This window comes from Nuphar pumila, chromosome 7, assembly GCF_984573655.1.
Source record: "Nuphar pumila chromosome 7, dmNupPumi1.hap1.1, whole genome shotgun sequence".
Classification (NCBI taxonomy): domain Eukaryota; kingdom Viridiplantae; phylum Streptophyta; class Magnoliopsida; order Nymphaeales; family Nymphaeaceae; genus Nuphar; species Nuphar pumila.
The window spans coordinates 101,441,438-101,460,621 of NC_143255.1; the positions used below are offsets into that span (position 1 = coordinate 101,441,438).

Here is a 19,184-nt window from a genome sequence, read left to right on the forward strand (position 1 = left end):
CTCCAATGGGCAAGGAGGAAGGTGGGAGGGCGCGGCAGTGGCCGTGCGCCGTCTGCCGGCGTCCTGGCGAGGTGATAGAGAGGGAGATGGGAGGGGGAGGAGGAGAAGGTGGAGTGGCGTACCTGCGAGGCGGTGGCCGGCGTAGGCACGGGGCGCAACAACGACAGCGGTGGCGAGCACAGAGAAGGAGGAGGCAGGGTCGTCGCGAGGGGATCGAGGGCGGTGCTGGTGGCGTGCGCAGGGAAGGAGGCGGCGGCACACGGGGTAAAAAGGGCTGTGTGCCTTCCCCCGTCCCCCTGCAGTGCTTTTAAAAGCCTCAGGGGGCGACGAATGGGGAAACCCCGATGGGTTTCCCTAATCTTCCGAAAACGAAGGTGGAAGGTGGGGGGGGGGGGGCGCTCGGGAAGAGGATTTAAAATCCTCTTCCTGAGTCGGGTTATTAAAACCCTAATGAAGAGGGGCCCGGGTCGGGTCCGGACCCGACCCGACCCGGGTCCAATTTTTTTTTAAAGCGGGTTTTACATCCTACCCCTCTTAAAAGAATGTCGTCTGCGAAATATCATTAAAAGATTATCTGCAACAATCTGGTTCTTAGTTAATCGTTGTTAATGAGGATACACTATAAGCGTGAGTGACCTGAAACACGTATGTTATTAAAGTAATCAGGATAGCACATAATAAATTCCTGAGAAAGGTTCGAAGCCAACAACTCAACCGAACAAAATGTGGGTAATTTTGTTACTAATTTATGTCTTCGCAAGAGTTTATACGGAGTCACAAAAAGGGTTTTGCAGAAGACTGTAAGAATGTTTATTCGTCACCTTCTACTAGATTCGATACAAATGAAGAGACGCAACGAGACATTGCTCAATTTGTTTACGTTCCTTAAACGGAGGTTTCTGTACTTTTTCATAATGAGGTTGTCGTTCGTTACCCTTACTATTTCTAACATACTCTATGTCCGTAATAGCCTCAACTTATCCCCATAACCCAAGGCCTTACATGGCCAGTCGTCTTATCTTTGCTTAAGTTATCCGTCGTAGAATGACCCTAACTTTCATAGAAGACAAAATCATAACCTTGTATCAAGATCTAGATTTAGTAAGGATCTGATTCTCTAATCTAAAACCAGTATATAATCATGCTACAACAGAAAGCCAAATTTAAAGATTCATAACCGGCTATAACAAATGCTCTCAGAAGAGCATCATAACACACCATAATTCTCTACGAAATCAAAATCTACAAGTTCCATGCTGGATCACCTGGTTTGGGAAATGTACGACTTCACAAGGAATTACCGCCCTAGATGGTTTACCTGGTCTTGGACAAATATACTTCCTCACAGGAATTCGCCGTCTTTGCGGCTACCTGATCTTGGACAGTGTACTTCCTCACAGAGATTCACCACTCTAGTCAGATTACCTGATCTTGATCATACATGCCCTCACAGAGAATCCTTTGCGGACAACGTCCTCAACATGTACCGAAATCAATGATACATGCATCAAAACAAACAATGACTCTCAGGGTCGACATCCACCAATAATGTGCAAAAGTATATATATCATCAATGTGCATCACATCACTTCATATAGTATTCAATTCATAAAATCACCCATTTCACCAATAAGGTTCCAAGAATCATAATTCACTATTGAACTTAAGCATATATCGCATACTTTCAAAATTTCAGATCACATGCATTTCAATCATATCATACAAAAGCATATTATCCTAAGCATTATATCATTGCCACCAAGAGCATTTCATTATCCAAATCTAACCTCAAAGCATGAGTTCTATACAATGTGATCATGTATGTATCAAGAATCTACTAAACCTCAAGATACATAACTTCTACGCAGTTCGAGTTATGCACACAGAATTCAAATTCTATATGCATCCAAGACATCCAAATCATGGCACCATCATATGCATACATATTTTTACCTCAAAGCACATCGCATTCAACCATATCAGTGTGAAACACACGCACAGATCTACAAGACATTTTAGTCCAATATGATATCCATCAATCATGCTATACAAGTATGATATATTCTCACAAACAATCATAATGCAACTCCCTGCAACACCGCTACGTAGGCGTGATGTATCATAAAAACTAAGTGTTTGTAGTCGTGAGGTGTCATTCCTCTAAATAGTCTAGCTAATGATTTGTAGGCGTATAAGTCAACCACTTAAAAGTTAATCATTTGTAGGCGTAACAAGTCAACTACTCAAAAACTAATCAGTTGTAGGCGTAACATGTCATTTACCTGCATAAGCATCATAATCATAAGGGTCTGGGTTGAACAAACTTCATACGTAATTTCATTAATAAACTTTTAATTGACAGGATCCGTACTGGAAAATAAAAAGTCTTACCCAAACTTATTAAAGTGTCTATTTGCTAATTCTCTACCTAACAACGAAAATAAACATGGTTCTCTACTTTCATTGCTACTAGTGAGGCAGCTTGGGTTGTTGCTGGCTTTCCTTCGCGGTTCGCTTCTTCAGATCTGCTTCCTTCTTGCGACAAACTCTGGCGAAATGCCCCATCTTTCCGCAATAGAAACAACCTCCAGTGTCTCGAGGGCATAGTTGTCCCGGATGACCATAATTACACTTCGAGCATTTACGACTAGACGATCGATGTAGCTTGATTCCTTTGCCTTGCTTTTGTTTCTTAGATGGGGGTCCCTGCATTATATTATTGGCAAGTCGGCATTTGCTAACTTCCTTACTACCAACTGACTTTTTGTTCTGAATATCTTTAACCTGCTTCCCTTGCTCCAAGCCTTGCGTGGCCAGATGCCACCTATTGTACTTTCGCTTATGGCAGCATTCTTTCCCTGAATGGTCCACCTTACCACAGAAAGAGCAAACAATAGAATTTCGGGAGTACAATAGATTCGGGGGAACTTGATGGTTATCCATCTGTTTATCGCACTGACCCTGAAAGGTGTTCTCGCAAGCCACACTATGACTCAGGTTCTGAACCATAGATTGGAGATGAATAACGGCTCCAGTCAAAACATTTATTGCCTCGCTCATCTCATTATACGACATCTAAATCGAAGCAAAATATTTTAATCAAATTAAGTACAAAACAACAAAATCAACAATACTTACCGTGCGATGCAGATGTCGGATGGTCAAGAATCACTATTTTCCCTGTCGCTCTGATACCAAGTTGTAACGCCCCAAAAATCCAGGACTTATAACTTTTTAGAATAGTTCAGAAAGCTTTGAAATCATACAATAATCAGAGTTTAAATAATACTTCAGCGGAAAATGATATTTTTAAAACCCCAAGTCAATGGATCTTGAGCGCATTACAGCGTAAACTTTCCTTTTGTCAAATCCCGCACAACCATTGAAATCAAATGGTTTAGAAACGAAGTTTCAATGATTGAGAATTCGTTTGTTGAAACCAAGAAGAAGCTTACTAAAACAGTTTTATTAACTCACGGTTTAATAAAAGAGAAATTTTGAAAGACACTTTATACCAAATTTACCAACATGTCCTCAGGAGCGAAACGTCAGGGAAAAAGCTCTATCTTGACCTCATCACGCCATCGTGCCATCGCAGACTGTAATACCTATCAAAAACCTGCCCATAAAATGGGTCAGTTTCACTAAAAACTGGTAGGTGCACAGACAGGACAATATTGAACATAATTAAGTAGAATAATTTAATATGTCAAGTAGACAGACAATTATATAGCAATTTAATTTCAACAGATTCACAGAGCAACTATCATGAGCACAATACTAAAATTATTACAATCATTTTACTGGCACAAGTAGGCTAACTATTACAAGCAAAGCACTGCACAAGAAAGTTAACTAGCAAAATACAATGCTTCATCAACCACACACACAATTCCATAAGTATTGAACCTGTTGTACCCTATAACTTTCATACATGCATAATTGAACACATTGTGTGTTATTGAATTTAAATTATGTTTCGATATTAACTGGCCAAGCGGGTACGCACAAGGCACGACTCTAGAAACAGCCTAGACTGATCCAGAGGGTTTATTATGCTATGTATTTTATGATAACCCGGATAGCTGACTGAGTCCGCACCTAAGGGGACGGTCGATGACCAAGAGAGAAATCCCCAAAGCAGCATAAACAATGGATGCATCCCAAACATAGAGAGCTACCACCTAGGATAATTATGGTAGTCCCATTCCCCTAACTCCGATGATTGGGGAAGCCGAGTCTTTTGCTCGTAACTGCCATTAATGGTCTGTCCATCGAAGTTTTGTACCTTCCTGTCCTCTCTCCTGACAGGAGTCAGCGATTCGAATGAGTACATCAGGGGTAGTTAACTGAAGACCCATTCTACATACTCTGGTCTTTCGACCAACTCGAGTATCTTGCTGGTGAAGGCGAAAACATCACTTATTTAGGTGATCACAACATTTTGTTATTTGCACTCATCGAGGTTGCCACAACCTACTTATCCAATCATCGCAACGTAAGAAGATGTACTTGTCAAAAAGTACAGTCGTACTTGTCAAAAGTACGACTACGATGAAAGGGAAATGGTTCCACAAAAGAAACCCCAACAGATCTTATCTGCAAAAGAATTAATACAACACATCCTGGCAAGATAAGTCTTGAATTCAATTCAACAACATTTTTCATATTTCATGATGCAAGGTCATCTCGGATCTCTTGTCCGATCAACAAAGTACTTAACATGTTGTGCATGTCTAAAAGTACGCTATACTGAACCATGGAGGTGTGTGGACTTCTCAAAAGGAACACCCAACACACAACTTCATAACGATCCAAAGAATAAAGGAGTGCTCATTTGACACGATTCATCCTTAAAAGCCATAATGCCACATTAAGTCATTCACGCAAGGCACAACGCTATCAAACTCGCATCCAAAATTTATCTTAGTATCAACATGTGACACTAGATTGATAAATAAAGAATGGGTCCTTCAATAGAACCTCACTCATTCATATGCTCATGCCCCTGATCGGGGTTATTCGAATTGGGTCGCAACTTGAATCGGGGTTATAAAATATTTCTCCCAAGTGTGTGGACTTGGGAGGACTCGAATGCAACTTCGAAATCCTGCGATGATTAAAACTTAACTTTGCAAAAGTTGTGCCATTTGAAGAGCACTGGGTTCGCAGGAGGAAACCCTCTTTTAAAGAACTGCAATGCACAAGTACAACTTCTAGTGTTTTGAAAACAAGTGAAAACAGGATCGGCACAATACTACATTTATGTAGGTACATATTTACCATAAGTGTCAACATATGCAGGTTATAACATGACGACAAACAACTCTCGGCTTGTGATGCCGCACATCGCACGAAAAACACATAAGTAACACACGAGGTACCAAAACCATACCTTGACCACCTAGATAGGCAAACACCTAAGGTCATAAGTAATACACGAGACACGAAGTCGTACCTCACTCAAAGGAAATGTGCAAGCAAACAAGGGCGTATCTATTTTAAGAAATACGAAACCATACCTCAAATTCATAAACAACTACACAAAATAATAATCGAAGAATGAAATTGAACCTCAACCCATGAGCATGCAAAACAAGAAAATACGCATTTCAGAAGCCATATACTCTAAGCATGTCTAGCATGGGCATCTTAATTATTTCAACTTAAAAATAGGTTCATTTATTGCCCTTTGTGCGACTTTACCCTACCTTGGGATGTCGTGCAGCTGCGTACGCCTACGCGAGAGGATAATACGAGGGTTGAGCCGTGGAGCACGATCGGGACCTGTTGCGTAAATATGCAAGAGTGTTAAATATTCAATTTTGCTAATATAATTAATGGTGCGACTGGGGCATTGGTAGTATTAGGCAACAGGGGACGAGCCACTGCCGAAAACAGCAAGGTGGCAGAGAAAGCGCCATTGCCAAACATAGCGAGGCGGCAGGGGCCGAGCCCCTGCAGACAGCACTGAAGCGGCAGGGGTCGCACCCCTGCCGACAGCAGCGAAGTGGCAGGGGGCTAGCCCCTGCCGACAGCAATGAATCGGCAGGGGGCTAGCCCCTACCGACAGCACTAAAGCGACAGGGGTCGCACCCCTGCCGACGGCAGCGAAGCGGCAGGGGGCTAGCCCCTGCCGACAACAACGAATCGGCAGGGGTCGCTCCCCTGCCGACAACACTGAAATGGCAGGGGGTCGCACCCCTGCCGACGACAGCGAATCGGCAGGGGGCTAGCCTCTGCCGACAACAACGAATCGGCAGGGGTCGCTCCCCTGCCGACAACACTGAAACGGCAGGGGGTCGCACCCCTGCCGACGACAGCGAATCGGCAGGGGTCGCTCCCCTGCCGACAACACTGAAACGGCAGGGGGTCGCACCCCTGCCGATGACAGCGAATCGGCAGGGGGCTAGCCCCTCCCGACAACAATGAATCGGCTGGGGTCGCTCCCTTTCCGACAACACTGAAACGGCAGGGGGTCGCACCCCTGCCGACGACAGCGAATCAACAGGGGCCGAGCCCCTGCCGTCCGACGAAAGGACGATGGCAGGGGGACAAACCCCTGTCGAAGAGAGAGAGAGAGAGAGAGAGAGAGAGAGAGAGAGAGAGAGAGAGAGAGAGAGAGAGAGAGAGAGAGAGAGAGAGAGAGAGAGAGAGAGAGAGAGATCGGGGCGAGGGGGTGTCGCAGGGGCCATTGGCCCCCTGCCGGCACTCCGGCGAACCCCCAAAAGAGGGAAGGGGACGACAGGGGCCCTGTAGGCCCCCTGTCGGGTCTCCAATGGGCAAGGAGGAAGGTGGGAGGGCGCGGCAGGGGCCGTGCGCCGTCTGCCGGCGTCCTGGCGAGGTGATAGAGAGGGAGATGGGAGGGGGAGGAGGAGAAGGTGGAGTGGCGTACCTGGGAGGCGGTGGCCGCCGTCGGCACAGGGCGCAGCAACGGCAGCGGTGGCGAGCACAGAGAAGGAGGAGGCGGGGTCGTCGCGAGGGGATCGAGGGCGACGCTGGTGGCGTGCGCAGGGAAGGAGGAGGCGGCAGAGGGGGGTAAAAAGGGCTGTGTGCCTTCCCCCGTCCCCCTGCAGTGCTTTTAAAAGCCTCAGGGGGCGACGAATGGGGAAACTCCGATGGGTTTCCCTAATCTTCCGAAAACGAAGGTGGAAGGGGGGGGGGGGGGGGCGGCGGCGCTCGGGAAGAGGATTTAAAATCCTCTTCCTGAGTCGGGTTATTAAAACCCTAATGAAGAGGGGCCCGGGTCGGGTCCAATTTTTTTATTTTTTTTAAAGCGGGTTTTACAATAACTGTCAACAAACAAAAGGTAATATCTAGTTCCAGATATGGAAGCAACTGGAGCAGGTCCCCAAACATCAGAACAAATAGTCTCAAAAGGTCTTGAAGCTCTTTTATTGATAGAATGAAAAGGTAAAACATGACTCTTACATAAGAGACAATTAGGACATTTGTTGTCATCGACATTTATTCTTAAACTTGACTTGGGAATGAGGTTATTTGAAACAAGCTTTTCAATGAAACTACTACTGCAATGACCTAGACGACCATGCCAAAGATTTGGCTTATTGATTTCAGAGACACTGATGACACAAGTGGAATTTTCAGAGGGCAACGATGATTGGAGCTTCAAGTTTGGATCTGCAGAGCGAATATGTGCTGAAGGATCTTCTTGAAAAACATACATATTGCCTTGCCGTTTTCCTCTAGCGAACGTCTTCTTCGTGCAGAGATCCTTGACAAGAACAGAAGAGGGAGTAAATTCAACTTAGGCTTTGATATCATCAACAAGTTTAGAAACTGAAACAATGTTTTTCTTGATTTCAGGAACATAAAGAACCTTTGAAAGATTAATAGAAGATTCAGACAACGGTATAATGGAGTTTCCAATATGAGAGACAGAGTGGTGTGATCCATCTCCAGTAACTATACTGCTTTTACCAATGTAAGGAACAAGTTTTAGGAGCTTACCTGCATCACCAGTAACGTGAGTTGCCGCGCCAGAGTCCACATACCAAGTACCTTGCTCATTTTGTTTCAGATTCAATTCTGCTAAAGCTGACAACAATAATTCCTTTACTTCTCCATTGGTCCTTGTACTGTCTGTGCTTCTTTTTGCTTCAGTTTGGGTTGATTTTCCTTTATTTAAAGGATTGAACCAATAGTTAGCTTTGATATGCCCCCTTTTATTACACAAAAAGCATGTAGGGATTGGCCTCTGTCTTTGTGAGTTGGTATATGTGTTGGGTGTGGGTAATAATCCACGACCTCCTTGACCATTTCTCCGTTGTCCTCCTTTTCCCTTGATATCATAGCTTCCTCGTCCTCGTGCATAAGTAACCCCTGTAGCAAGAACTTCATGTGCCCCAGTATGCATAGATGATTCTTCAGAAAACCCCTTTAGGTTCATCTCATATTGTAACAATTTTGCACGCAGATCTTCAAAATTGGGGAGCTCAGGTAAACATAACAATGAAGTAACAATCATATGATAGTCGTGTCCCAATCCACTAAGAGTTTGCTGTACCAAATCTTTATCAGTAACTGTACTTCCAACAAATGCAAGTTGATTTGTGATAACCTTCATTTTGTTCAAGTATTCCATGATGGTCATGGAATCCTTTCTTAACATTTGAAATTCTCTTTTAAGAAACATAATCCTGGTCTGAGAAACCTGTGAGTATGTCTGAACAAGTCTGTTCCAAAGTTGCATGGCAGTACAGTCATCTGGAATTGCTACAAGTACCTCTTGTGACAGTGTAGATGTGATATAAGCAACAAGCGCTTGGTCTCTTTTCATCCAAACCACAAATTCAGGATTTCTAACATATACTGTAGTAGGTTCCCCTTTATTGTCCCTTTCTTCTTGTGATATGAATTCAGGAGGAACTGGAATAGATCCATCCAGATGTCCAGAAAGATCCTAACTCCTAATAAAAGGTATGATTTGTCTCTTCCAAGTCAAGAAGTTACCATTGTTTAATTTTTCAGACACGAGTTGACTGAGGAAGCTTGAAGAAAGAACTGACTGATTAGGAAGTGAATCCATGGTTTACAGTATTAAGAATGAATTTAGCACAATCTGTCTACCGTTTCTGTAACCTTTTTTTTTTGGGAAGAAACTAATTCAGATCAATGGCCGACGACAGTGGCTGAATTTGAAGCAGATTTAAATATTTGTCAGATTTCTGACTTTCAAAAGTGATTGAATATTGACTATGAAAGTCGTGAATATGAATTCACGACTGTGAAATGAAAAGCAGTACAGTTAACTGGCAAAGTGTATGAAGGCAACTAGCAAAGTGTATGAAGGACAGAATGAAGTGCAGCTGTATCAAAACAAAACCCGATTGCGTGATTAGGTCACACTGTGATCAAAGTCAACTAGCAAAGTGTATGAAGGATCTTTTGGATCGATTCCAGCTTCACCTGTAACGTGGCTCTGATACCATGTTAGTTTTTGATTCACTCGTGAGAGCTAAGAGACAGGGAAAGAGAGAGGGAGAGAGAGCAGAAAATAAAAACCGATAACCCTTAATCACTCAGGGTCGGCTGCTATATCATCTCATTTATAATAACATACAAATATAAGACTAGGGTACAAAAGTACCCTTATTACAAAGAGGAAAATTACACAGTGCCATTAATGACACGTTACGGGTCTGGATCTCCAGACCCGTGACCCGTAACTGAAGAATACACTTCTTTTCACCATTCTCTACTCACACTTTTTTTCATATTCGGTTATAGCCTTGGTCCTCTCATCCCCTTGAAATGCAACATTTTTTCCATTTTCAACTTTGGTGAAGAGAAGTTTAGGTTCCAGATCAGACCCATCCACTAATTCCAACAAGCCCTTGCCCCAATTATGGTGCTTCATGATAGAAGACCACATTACATAGTTAGTGTCGTTGAGCTTGATAGGCATAACGGTAATACTCTCCTTGTCCTCCATGAATGAATACAACAAAGAGGTAGAAGAGAGGGAAAGAGAGAGAAGTTGGTGTGAAGAAGCATACCCGCTTGAATCACCACAAACACCGTAACACACGAGCAACATTTTTTCCATTTTCAACTTTGATGAAGAGAAGTTTAGGTTCCGGATCAGACCCATTCACTAATTCCAACAAGCCCTTGCCCCAATTATGGTGCTTCATGATAGAAGACCACATTACATAGTTAGTGTCGTTGAGCTTGATAGGCATAACGGTAATACTCTCCTTGTCCTCCATGAATGAATACAACAAAGAGGTAGAAGAGAGGGAAAGAGAGAGAAGTTGGTGTGAAGAAGCATACCCGCTTGAATCACCACAAACACCTTAACACACGAGCAACATTTTTTCCATTTTCAACTTTGGTGAAGAGAAGTTTAGGTTCCGGATCAGACCCATTCACTAATTCCAACAAGCCCTTGCCCCAATTATGGTGCTTCATGATAGAAGACCACATTACATAGTGTCGTTGAGCTTGATAGGCATAACGGTAATACTCTCCTTGTCCTCCATGAATGAATACAACAAAGAGGTAGAAGAGAGGGAAAGAGAGAGAAGTTGGTGTGAAAAAGAAGCATACCCACTTGAATCACCACAAACACCGTAACACACGAGCATACAAACAATGAGATTACTGTCTTCAAAGATCAAGAGCACTATGACTCCGATACCATGTAAAAAGAGTGCTACCAACAACTGAGAGAAAATATCTACCGAAGAATCCAAACGGACACACACAAAGAGCCACTAATGGCACACTCATAAAGGTCACTAAGGGCACACACCAAGGAAACTCACAAAACATAAAAATAATATTTTATTCATTTCACAAAATGCATTACAAACAATGAGGGGGAGATACCCTTTATATACATAAAATGAGAGGGAAGGAGCCTACTAGCCATTAGACCTAGCCTAACGGCTGGATCAGTTAGACGTTAGACCAGCTCTAACTGCTAGTCAACAAAGGTTGACCAAAATAAAAAATTAAAAACAATAATTATAATGAATAAAAATCAAATATTATATATAATATATATACATGTATATACATATACATATGTATGTATGCATACATATACATAATATACATTATATATATATACAAGTTGTACAATTGAACACAAATAAGGCCTTTGACCTACATAGAAACGAGGCATGTGTGTCAAGGCGTATGAGGTGCACGCCTCGACCCCTTTGTGCCTTAGGCTTGTGCCTCAAGGCAAAAAGTCCCTTGCCTTGCGGCGAGGCGCACTTTCAACAACACTGATATTGATGTTTAATATTGTAGAATAGTATGATGGTAGTTCAGTCTGTGAAGTGACTGCCGCTAAAAAATGAGGGTTTTTTTCTACTGCAGTTTTCTGTTGGAATTTTTTTCTCTGTAGCAGTGCTATGTTCATCTCTCTCTCTCTCTCTCCGCACCCATTTATGTGCACACAAACACTTCCCGGTGGTAATTACGTTCCTTCAAGGAACCACTTGCCTCTCTGTCAGAAATTTCAGTAAGCATCTTATGATCAAACCACCTGAATGCATCTATCATCAATTTTGTCCAAGGTTCTTCATTTTAGTTTTTTTGATCAATGTTTTATGCCACAATCTTTCAAATTTCATAGACCAGCATCAGCCTTACATTTTTGGATGCTCATCTTTGTTAGTGTTTGGAACGCCAAATATGTGCCCTGCCATGGTGCTACTTTATATTATCATCTGACACAATTGTGGCTTATGTCTGTTCCTTTACTAATTGAAATGCTTTTCAGGATCATCTGGCTCTGATGATTGAACTTCTCGGAAAAATTCCTCGGAGGGTAAGACTTTACATTTCTTGTTGAACATATTAAAGATTTAAAGCCTAAAGTCATTCCTGATCATTAAAAGGTTACAGGTTGCAGTTGGTGGGCCACGGTCCAAAGACTTTTTCGACAGGCATGGTGATCTAAAGAACATCAAGAGGCTTAGATTCTGGCCTTTAAATAAGGTTTTGGTCGAGAAATACAAGCTTACAGAGGCTGATGCTAATGAGTTTGCAGATTTTTTATCCCCTCTTCTGGATTATGCACCAGAGAAGAGACCAACAGCAGCACAGTGTCTACAGCATCCATGGATTCTGGGCAGGAACTCAGTTGTGGATACTGAGAAGAATGTTAAAGGTTTGGAGAACTTAGAAGTTGGGGTGAGTAAGTTAAATGTCAGAGAAGTTGGGGTGAGTAAATCAAATGTCAGAGAAGTTGGAGTCAGTAAATCAAATGCCAGAGTAGGCAAATGAGGAAGCAATAATTGCATTCCGGGTGTTTTGTCCTATTTTCCTAATCAGATTTTGATTTGTAAAATGTGTAATATCTGTAATGTTATTCATTCAGTTGATTGAAATATAGAATCATTGTAACTTTAAACTGTTTCTTGTCGATGGAAATGCCCATTTACATGAGTTCTTCAATTGTCAGAATTTATTACTTTCCAGTAGAGGGACAACAACTATTGATTTTTTGGTCTTTGATTTACAAACTTTGGGTTGGGGATAAAGTAAAATCTGATGGAGACTTTGCATCTACATTGGGCAACAAAGATCACTATCATAAAGACTTTTTTCAAGTAAAGATGACGTAACCTTTCTCCTAGTGTGTTAGGGTTGGCTTGGATATAGGTTGGACAAACCTGATACTTCACATACAACTATCAGGTGGGAGCATGAGACTCCATAGATTCAAACCAGGTTGAACCACATGCATGACAATCCGTGTAATACAATGTACAAACATGTGCTAATCCAAGAAAAACAATGTATAAATATGCAGTGCCAGGAGAAGGTGAAAGCCATTCCTGGCTTGTTGAAATCTCTGTTTTAGGTGCTTCTAATACCTTTATTGTAATTTCTGCAAAATGTACTGATCAAAATTTATGTCAATAATCTGATGTTGAAAGTTTCTGTTTCAGGTGCTTCTAATACTTTGTTGTAATTTTGGAAGATTTTCTGCTAAAACATAATGTTAATAATCTGAACTAGCAGAGAAGAAATTCATCTTTTCCAATTCACCATGATTGAATCCTAACTAGAAAATGATAAAAATAACTTAATAACAAATCGTTACATCCATTAATGATTTTCTTAGGGTATGGAACAAACATTAGTTTTTCTCATGAGGCTAGGGATTGTTCTGAGTTCGTTGATTGAAGATATGCAAGCTTTAAAAGACTATGAGTTTGTCACAAGGTTGGATCCCTGGATACAGTGGCTGGTGAATCGCTTATCAAAGAGTGGATTTTGGACGGATTCTTCATTGTATTAGTGGCTGGTGAATACAAGCAGCCGCTAGGTTGAATGAGTTGTTGGGATCCATGCAACTAGATAACCCACATATCAAGCAAGACACTCAATGCTGCAAGATTCATGTTGGTGGTGGAACAATGGACTCATTAACTATGCACTTTACATGAGAAAAGATCAGTCATTCAATAAGTCTTTCTAGAGAGAAAAAAAGTAAAGTGTAATGAAATGGTGGTCTTCCACAAATACGCAAACAACTCACAAATATGTATCTATTGGAGACACTACAAGCATGACCCTTGAAAGGGTATAAATGTAAGAACACTTGAAATAAATAATAGTTTATTCATAACAAAAATGCTTAAGAAGCATTGAGTACATTTGTTGAAGGGGATCACCCCTATTTATAAAGAATGAAAGAGAGGAGGGAGCAGTCCAACGACTCTAATTATAGCCGTTGGACTAGGGTCCAACGACTATAACTAGGTGAAGTTTCAACTAGGAACTTGATTAGTTTGTTAATCTAGTTAAAAAAGAACTAGATAGGAAAAATAAAGAAATAAAAAAGGAAATATTATATATAATAATAACAATATATATATATATGTTACATACATATGTTACATTTTAACACTCTCCCTCAAACTTATAGTACAATAAGAGAAAGTTTGTCTAAGAGGAAATGAAATTTGGGAGCAGCAAGAGGCTTGGTGAAGAAGTCTGCTAATTGATTTTCCGACGTAACATAGGGCAAATCAATGGTTCCATGTAAGTATTCCTCTCTGACATAGTGATTGTCCATCTTAATGTGTTTGGGGCGCTCATGGAACGTCCGATTGCTTGTAATGTAGATGGCACTTTTGTTGTCACAACACATTTTTGAAGCTTGCAACGCTTCAGCTCTCATATATGCTAGCGATCGTCTAAGCCAAACTTCTGTAGTGGTAGTTGCTATGACTCTGTATTCAACTTCGGTGGAGAAAAGAACGACCTTCTGTTGCTTTTTGCATCTCCATGAAATTAAGGATTCACCTAAGAACACACAAAAATCAGTGGTTGAGTGCCTATTATTAGGATCACCTCCCTAGTCAGCATCAATATATGCAATTAAATTTAAAGATGATGAAGCAGACGGGAAGAGTCCTCGTGAAAGAGAAGAATTTAAATATCTAGTAATTCGCAAGACTGCTCTCATATGCACAGAGGTGGGAGCATGTTGAAATTGGCTCGTAGTATGAACAACATGAGCTATATTTGGCCTAGTAATAGAAAGATAAGAAAGAACACTAATAAGTTGTCGGTAATGAGTAGGATCATCAAGAAGTTCTCCATCATCAATCTTCATTTTAACATTAACAACTTTTGAAGTATCCATTTTCTTATCATCTGTAATTCCAGATTTGAAAACAATATCAAAAGCAAATTTAGATTGAGATATTAAGTACCCACGAGGTGAATAAGCAACTTCAATGCCTAAAAAATATCTTAATAAACCTAAGTCAGTCATTTCAAAGTGAGTTTTAAGAAGAATTTTAATATTTGCAACTTCCTGTTTGTCACCGCTGGTGATGATCATAGCATCCATATAAAGAAGTAGAATAATGATGCCTGCATCAGATTTCTTAATAAACAAAGCAGTGTTAATTAAACAAGGTTGAAATCCAATATCAATCATAACATGACTAAATCTGTCATACCAGGCTTTTGGAGCCTGTTTAAGACCATAGAGAGTTTTTTCTAGACGCAGAGCTTTACCTTTAGGATTACTAATACCAGGTGGGGCTTCCATGTATACTTCTTCAATGAGATTCTCATTTAATAAAATATTTTTAACATCTACTTGAAAGATAAGCCATTTTTTAATTGAGGCCAAGGCTATTAAAGTTCTCACAGTGGTTATACGGGCAACATGAGCGAATATTTCTTCATAATTGATACATATTCTTGAGCATATCCTTTTGTCACTAGTTGGGCCTTATATCTTTTCAAGGTTCCATCACTTTTGGTTTTGACTTTGTATGCCTATCTACTTCCTATAGGTTTCTTACTCGGAGGAATATCTTAGATAGTCCAGGTATTGGCCTTTTCTAATGCATCCAATTCAGTTTTCATGGCTTCTATCCATTATATATGATTTTTGGCTTGCGAATAAGATGATGGTTCAATATATGATTGTATTAATGCAATGGCTGCCCTATAAGTGGGTGAAAAAGATTCGTACGATATAAATTTTTTAGAAGGTCTAGAAATTCTAGACGTCCTTCTAGGTGGAACTTCAAAGTATTTTTTTAAAGCACATGGAATATTTTGCTCTCTACGTCTTGAATATTGCAGGCTAACATCCCTATGAATTTGCTCTCTATCATCATCATCATCATTTTCAATAGCAATAGGACTTTGATAATTGTCAAGGTCACATTTAAAATCACATTCATTGGATTTTAAAGTAAGATCAATTAGAAAAGAATATTCAGTGACATTCTTGGATTTTTCAAATTTAAAGAAGCTTTTTTTTTTCTAAAAAAGATACATTTTTTGACATATACAATTTTTTATTTTGAAAGTCGAAACACCTGTAACCTTTTTTAGTATCAGCATATCCTAAAAAGGCACATGATAATGCACGAGGGGAAAGTTTGTCATTTTTGTTGGTGAAAATAAAACACTTGCATCCAAAGACTCTTAACCTAGAATAATCTAGAGTAAACTTAAAAAGTTTTTCTATTGGAGTTATATTCTTTAATGAGAAAGATGACATCCTATTGATGAGGTAGGTGGCAGTTAGGACTGCTTCAACCCAATGTAATTAGCAAGGTCCTAGTAGTTTCCATAATGTGCCGATGTTTACGTTTGGCTAAGCCATTCTGTTGTGGAGTGTGTGGACATGATCTTTGATGTGTATTGCTATGTAGATTGAGATAGTCTTTGAATTCTTCGGATATAAACTCTCCCCCTGAATCAGTGCGAAAGATGAAAATATCATTTTGAAACTTATTTTTAACCATTTTATGAAATATTTGAAAGTTAGCAAAAAATTCAGATATATGTTTAAGAAAATAAATCCAAGTATGTCTAGAAAAATCATTAATAAAAATGACATAATATGCAAAACCAACTTTGGAAATAACTGGTGCTGGGCCCCAAACATCTGAATGAATTAACTCAAGTGGTCGTGAGGAAACAAAAGTTCTACTAAGAAAGGGTAATCTTTTCATTTTGCCAAGAATGCAGTCTTTACAAGAAAAACTTTCAGAATTATAAAATTTTCTCAAACTTGGAAAATATTGAATTTTAGACAAGTGAGGATGGCCGAGTCTTTTGTGATATAAATCCAATTCTAATTTCTGAACATTATAACAAAATGCATTCTTGGGCAATTCCAAAAAGTTCACGTAATAGAGTCCTCCTTCTCTATGGCCTTCCTTAATCAGCTTCCCTGACTGGCGATCGTTTACCCAACAACCATGAGAAGAGGAGATATTACATTCATAGTCAGATATTTGCAAAACAAATAAGAGATTCAAATTTAGTTTGGAAATATATCTAACTTCTAGAATAACAATTTTTTTGGATTTTTGAAAATTTTCAAAGCATCCTACTCTTTTTATTTCAAGAGATGTGTCGTCGACTGTAAAAACTTTTAATACACTTGAGTTATTTTTAAGGCATTCGGATAGGCAATTGACATTTGGGGTCATGTGAAAAGAAGCACCATAATATAAAAGCCAAGGAAAGTTACCTGGACTGGAGAAAGATGCAACAACCACTCTAGTTGAAGCTTCAGTTGAGGAGGATACCCTTTTGAGAAGAAGTTGAAGAATTTCCATCAATTGAGACATTAATACAGGTGTATCTTGATCTTTTGACTCAGATTCAACAGATGTAACTCTTTTTTCTTCTCTTCTTTTTAACTTTGGACATTGAGCCCTATAGTGCCCCGATTCATGATAATGATGACAAATGACTTTTCATTTGTCAAAGTCACCATTTTGCCTTTCAAAATAAGGCAGCTTGTAAGTGAGTATGATTTTTCGGTCTAGACACAGCTAGAACAGAGACATCATCAACTTTTGGAATACTTTTTCTAAGTTTATTTTCCTTCATAGTGAACTCTTCTATAGTATCAACAACGATGTAAAAGGGTCAATTTGATGAATTTAAACTCCGGCCTTAGACCATTCACAAATCGATAGAAATGTTCCATATCGAGTTGCTTTTAGTGAAGCTCGATATCTTCGGCACAATGCCATTTGGGCTCAAGAAGAGTCAACTCTTCCCAAAGTTCAGACAACTCATTATAATATTCTTGAATAGATTTATCTTTTTGAGACATTGTCCGAATTTTGTCTTATAAAGTGCACACATGTGCAATATCTCTAAGGAAATACATATTTTTAAGGTATTTTCAAGCCTTATTGACATGCTCAAACTTAGCAAGACTAGAGCATTTTTTAATGTCTATGCTATTAAATAGCCATGACATAATTTTTGCATGCCCTATCCTTCATTCTTTCTATTTTTTCTCATAAGTGGCTAATGCCTTGCTCTTCTCCTCTTCCGTTAGAGGAACTTCTTTATCGCCATCTTTCTTGGTAAGAGACAGTTTAGGTTCTGAATCAAAACCTTCCACTATACCTCATAAACCTTTTTCTCAAATGTGGTGCTTCATAATCGAAGCCCACATTATATAGTTAGTATCATTTAGCTTCATGGGTCTGATGGTCATCTTATCATTGTCATCCATCTTTTATAAGGGTAAGAGAGAAATAGATAAGAGGAGAGAGAAAAAAATAAGAGGATACAAGATCAATTTTTGTAGCACAAGTCCTTTTTTTAAACAAATTTTCTTGAGTCAAGAACAAGGTGATGCAAACGAGGCATGGAAATCGAGGTAGAAGCACTTCAATATCTAAGGTCTCCGCAACTCTAATACCATGTAATGAAATGATGGTCTTTCACAAATGCGCAAACAACTCACAAATATGTGTCTATTGGAGAGACTACAAGTATGACCCTTGAAAGGGTATAAATGAAAGAACACTTAAAATAAATAATAGTTTATTCATGATAAAAATGCTTAAAAAGCATTGAGTACATTTGTTGAAGGGATCACCCCTATTTATAAAGAATGAAAGAGAGGAGGGAGAGCTCATTTTGAGCTCTCACATAGAGTCGTTGGACCCTAGTCCAACAACTCTAATTATAGCCGTTGGACCTTGGACTAGGGTCCAACGACTAATACTAGGTCAAGTTCCAACTAGGAACTTGACTAGTTTGTTAATATAGTAAAAAAAAAACTAGATACGGAAAACAAAGAAATAAATAAAAAGAAAATAAGAAAATATTATATATATATATATATATGTTATATTTTAAGAAAAAGTGGATCCCCAATTTAATGTGTAACTACCTTTCTTTCCTTAAATCAATGTAATCTTTTCATCTTGTGGACGAGGCATTGTGCAATGGCTATTAAATTGTATTATTAAGGGCATGTTTGCTTTGGTCACAGGTGGGAATGAACAATCACAACTAAGAAAGTAGACGCTGTGATTGTCGGTCACAAGATTTATCTTGTGACCATAATCAGAAATGTCGTTCTTGGCATTAGAATATATCGAAAGATTTTATTTTATTTTATTTTTTTCAAGGAAAACTCAAAAAAATATCGGTTAGTTAAAAATTATAAATAAAAATATAATAAAAATATTAAGAAAAAAATAAACAAATAGAAAACAAGGTTGGAGCAATAAGATATATATTACCTTATTAAACAAATATAAAATGAAGTAGTAAGAAATTACCTTGAAAATCTCACGATAATTTGTGACAAACTTTCACAAGATTCAAGTAAAAAACAATCATAGTTGGCAATCACAATCACAACTTGTACTCTTTTCATGTTATATTAACTTTGATAA

The 19,184-nt window shown here is 39.4% G+C and overlaps 1 protein-coding gene across 1 annotated transcript in view; it reads left to right on the top strand.

The window, feature by feature from the left end:
- Positions 1 to 12,423, top strand: part of LOC149832667 (uncharacterized) — a 43,739-nt gene extending 31,316 nt beyond the window's left edge. Inside the window, exons 3-4 of the mRNA XM_090014638.1 lie at positions 11,759 to 11,806; positions 11,884 to 12,423. Of these exons, the coding sequence (XP_089870764.1) occupies positions 11,759 to 11,806; positions 11,884 to 12,264 (429 nt within the window). The 3' untranslated portion in view covers positions 12,265 to 12,423. The remainder of the gene's footprint in view (positions 1 to 11,758; positions 11,807 to 11,883) is intronic.
- The last annotated feature ends 6,761 nt before the right edge of the window (positions 12,424 to 19,184 follow it).